At 38.0% G+C, this 3,910-nt stretch overlaps 1 protein-coding gene across 1 annotated transcript; it reads right to left on the reverse strand.

Annotated features, from left to right (window-relative positions):
- Nucleotides 1–2,364: 2,364 nt before the first annotated feature.
- Nucleotides 2,365–2,955, reverse strand: LOC107042767 (jerky protein homolog-like). Its single transcript, XM_015263952.1, has one exon. It carries the CDS (start codon nucleotides 2,953–2,955, stop codon nucleotides 2,365–2,367), a length of 591 nt encoding a protein of 196 aa, XP_015119438.1.
- Between the last annotated feature and the right edge of the window lie 955 nt (nucleotides 2,956–3,910).

Here is a 3,910-nt window from a genome sequence, read left to right on the forward strand (position 1 = left end):
TGCGTTGGACGTGGAGGCGTGTTAGATTTCATGGGATTTGTTTCACATTTAATTCTATTTCGTGACGTTGACGAGAATTCGAGTCGTAGGATTGAAATTCACGTTAAACATTTGTCCTCTAGCTCTTTGTCTGCTCAATAATTGTTGAGTATTGAAGAATATGTTTTTTTGTGTGACTATTCTGTTTTTTTTCAATCTTTTTTTTTGATTGTGCTCTTACTCTCAGTTTTTTATTACATTAGTTGGTTTGTGTTAATTTCATGTTTCTTTTTCTCATACTAAATTATTTGGATATATTTTGGATATATTTTTTTTTAAACAATTGTGTGTAGTTCTCCTATTTTTTTCATGAATATAACCTCGATACATTACACAACATTAACTCCAGTATTTCGAATTACGTTATTTGTTTTTTTTAGCAATACCCATTGGCCCAATTTTCCATCCGAACCTACCCCTCTCTCCACAACTAACCCCCAGAGCAGCGCGGACAACCTATCACCTTCCACTGGGCTCCTTAGTTTTAAGTTTGTGTTAGATTAATGGTTATTTTCTGATTCCTTCGTTTTGGTTTTCATTTGTAGTTCGTTTATTCGGTTTGTCGTTTCCGAGATCAAAGGACGGCTGGCGCCCATCGACACGTTTTTTTTTTTTAGTTTTCTCAGTCTAGGAGAAATGGGCGCGTTAACGTGGTTTTCCAGTCCCAGATGGAAAATTCCATTACAGTTAAATATTATTATCCGATGAGTGTTCTCAACTTTGTTTAAACTTAAAAAATACTAGACACCTATGACTCAGTAATATAAGATTTTAAACAAATATTATGATGAATCACAATGTAGTTGCATCTAAACATCAGTACGGTGAGGAAATAACGAATTGTTTGAGTACATATTTCTTAATAATATCACTCCTGTTCAGATTTTGAAACAGCTAGAAAAATGACTCATTATCTGCAACGAGATCAGGATTATCGTGATAGAAATCTTTTCAACTTTGTTTAAACTTGGAAACAATTGAATGAAAATCATTTATAGGTTTAAACTTTCCAACTAATATTCTTATGAATCACATTAGAATTGCTCTGAATGACCCTTCGCGTCTCTAAAATTATTTCACACGTCTTAAATCATTTTTTTTAACAAAAAAATCAACATTAGAACTAGACTGAATGTAGACAATCTCTATTCTTTTCTTCATAATATTATTTTTTTTAAATAATTTATTTGGCAACTACAAAGTCTACTCTAGAATTAGCTTTGGGAATTAGAGGCTTGGGAGAAAGCAGCCACAAACGTTTTCATCAAATCAGATGTCGCTTTTTTACCGATAACATTGTTTTTCCTTGCATTCTGTGATGATGATACTTGAGTTGGCTCACTGACTTGTGTCCTCAGTCTGTCTTGAATTTCATGTAGCTTGAGGAGCTGATCCGTGTTGAATAGAGGGTTTGACTCGCTGTAGCGTATGACTCTGTCAATAGACAAAATTGCTTCACACGAGATCTTCTCAGGATCGCTAGCATCCAGTGAACGTTCACTATTCCCCACATTCTGATCATTTACTTTGTCATCCTGTTCATCATTCATAATATCAATAATGTCCTCCTGCGTGAGACATTTATCTTCTGTTGCTGAAACTCCAGGGTTCAACCAAATATTTAGATCAGCTGATTCAAGTTGCTTGTATTGGTTATCACTATTTTGCAATGCTGTCAAAATTTGATCACATTGAACAATATTTTGATTCTCAACAGAAACTCTGTCATGAGTGACGCTTCCCAAAATCTCAACGATTAGAGAGTCCTCCATGATCTCCGGCCATACCTGAAATTATTATCATTTGTAAAATTATTTTTTTATCGCCAATTCATTATTGAGTAACTCGATTCAAATGTACTTTAGTTGCAATTAAGGAAAAAATTTTATTTGTAATAGTAACTTACTGGTTTCCAAAACTTGATTATCGTTGAACTGAGGGTTTCTTGCCAGGACGTTGCTACCCAAAAAAAGACTTCTTAAATAGTTATGTTCTTTAGGGATTCACTCAAAGTTTGTCTTTGATCTGGTTGATCCAACACAAACGTCATCAACCTATGTCGATAGAGCATTTTTGATTGCTGAAGACAGTCTTGATCTATTGGTTGAATGATTGAAGTGGTATTCGGAGGAAAAAATTTAATCATAATGAAGCCATTCTTCGAAGCCTGTGGGTGGGCACCGCGGTTGTCCATAAAAAGAATGGCTTTCAGGGGAAGACCGAATTGTAGCAGGGAGAATTTTACTAGAGGCTCAAACTCCTGGTGAAACCACTCTTCGAAAGGAGAGCCAGTCATCCAGGCACTCTTTTGACTTCTATACAGCACTAGGGATTGGTGATGCCCTTGAGGGCCCTGGGTTTTGCAGATTTGCCCAAAACCACTAGTGGCAGCTTGAATGTCCCTGATACGTTGCTGCAAACCAGGACTGTCAGACGTTCTTTTTGAACCTTCAGCCCTGGTGCACTTGATTGGGTACTCAAGGTTTTCGTGGGCATTTTTCTGAAGTTCAATCCAGTCTCATCGCAGTTGAAGATTTGATGACTGCAGACCCCTTCTTCAGCCCTAATTTCTTTGAATTCCTCCCTATACTCGTTTGCTCCTTCAACATCAGCAGACAGCTTCTCGCCAGCAATTGTCACGAACTTAACTCCGTGACGTTCTTTCCAGCGGGTCAACCATCCTGGACTAGCCACAAACTCTTTAGTACCTCCGAGAGATTGCCGTAAACGTGGGGCTTGAGTTCTCACCAGAGGACCATCCAATGCACACCCGGTACGTCGCATCTCTTGAAACCAAATCCAACTGGCTTGATCAACTTTTTCATTGAATGGCCTTGTGAGTCGTATTTGCTTTGGTATATTCCCTACATGTTCACTTACCCACTTCTTAAGTTTATCCTCATTTTTCACCCACATATTCACAGTATTCTCACTAACGTTCAAAATTTCGGTAATAGCACTAACCGGAGTGCCATTATTTATTTCATTCACCGCTCGCAACTTGCAGTCGATTTGAGTAGAGACATGTTTACGTTTTTTGCCGCGTGTCGAAATTTTTCCGTTTTTAGAGGTTATCGTTGTAGATGGGCCACATTCAATTTATCTCGCTTGCGTAATTCTGCGCGCATGACGTCATGGACAAGGATGGATAACATTCCACGAGTGGTGCAACGTACTTGGAGGGAGGGCAGGCTCGGAGGGGAAATTTTGCGGATTGGAGAGTCGTCGAATTAGAGAGAATCTACTGTGCTGAAAAATTGGATAGTGCAGACCGAGATTTGAAACTGAGATCTTCCGATTATGCATCGGGTGCTCTCCCAACTGAGCTATCCGGCTCCTAGCCATTTCTCCATTTCAAATTTCTGGTACATATTGAGCTCCGCCGTCCTTCTTACGGCATTCATGTTTTTTACATTAAAGAAGGGAATTTATATAGCGTTTCACATCTTTGTGTCTCGTAAACATAGGCGCCGCCATTTTTAACCACAGCTGGAATTGTTAGTTTAACCAAAAAACTGGCCCTTAAAGCTCCTGACCTGTAAACATCCTTGATCGATTCAAAATTCGACCCTCCAAATGTATGAACCTGTACACATTTATGTCTGTCACAATATGAAACACTGCCATAATATGAAGCAGAAAATAAGACAATTTTACGGTACGTGACTTCTTAAGTCATACAGATTCGAAAATCATTGATAGAATGACAATGTTTCACTTGAGACAAAAACAATTTTCAGATAAATTAATACACTAGCGTGAATCAATCGTATTAACTATTACCCAAAATTTGAAATTGTATTCCCGACTTTTCCATGTATTGTGGTACGTCACATCAACTCTGAGATGGAAAAATTAGAAAAACTCGAAA

The sequence above is a fragment of the Diachasma alloeum genome, unplaced genomic scaffold (assembly GCF_001412515.2).
Source record: "Diachasma alloeum isolate Michigan unplaced genomic scaffold, Dall2.0 Dall_scaffold_00518, whole genome shotgun sequence".
NCBI lineage: Eukaryota > Metazoa > Arthropoda > Insecta > Hymenoptera > Braconidae > Diachasma > Diachasma alloeum.

What these genes read in the sequence shown, in the direction of transcription:
- LOC107042767 (XM_015263952.1), bottom strand. Translation starts at nt 2,955, where the DNA reads ATGTGGGTGAAAAATGAGGATAAACTTAAGAAGTGGGTAAGTGAACAT.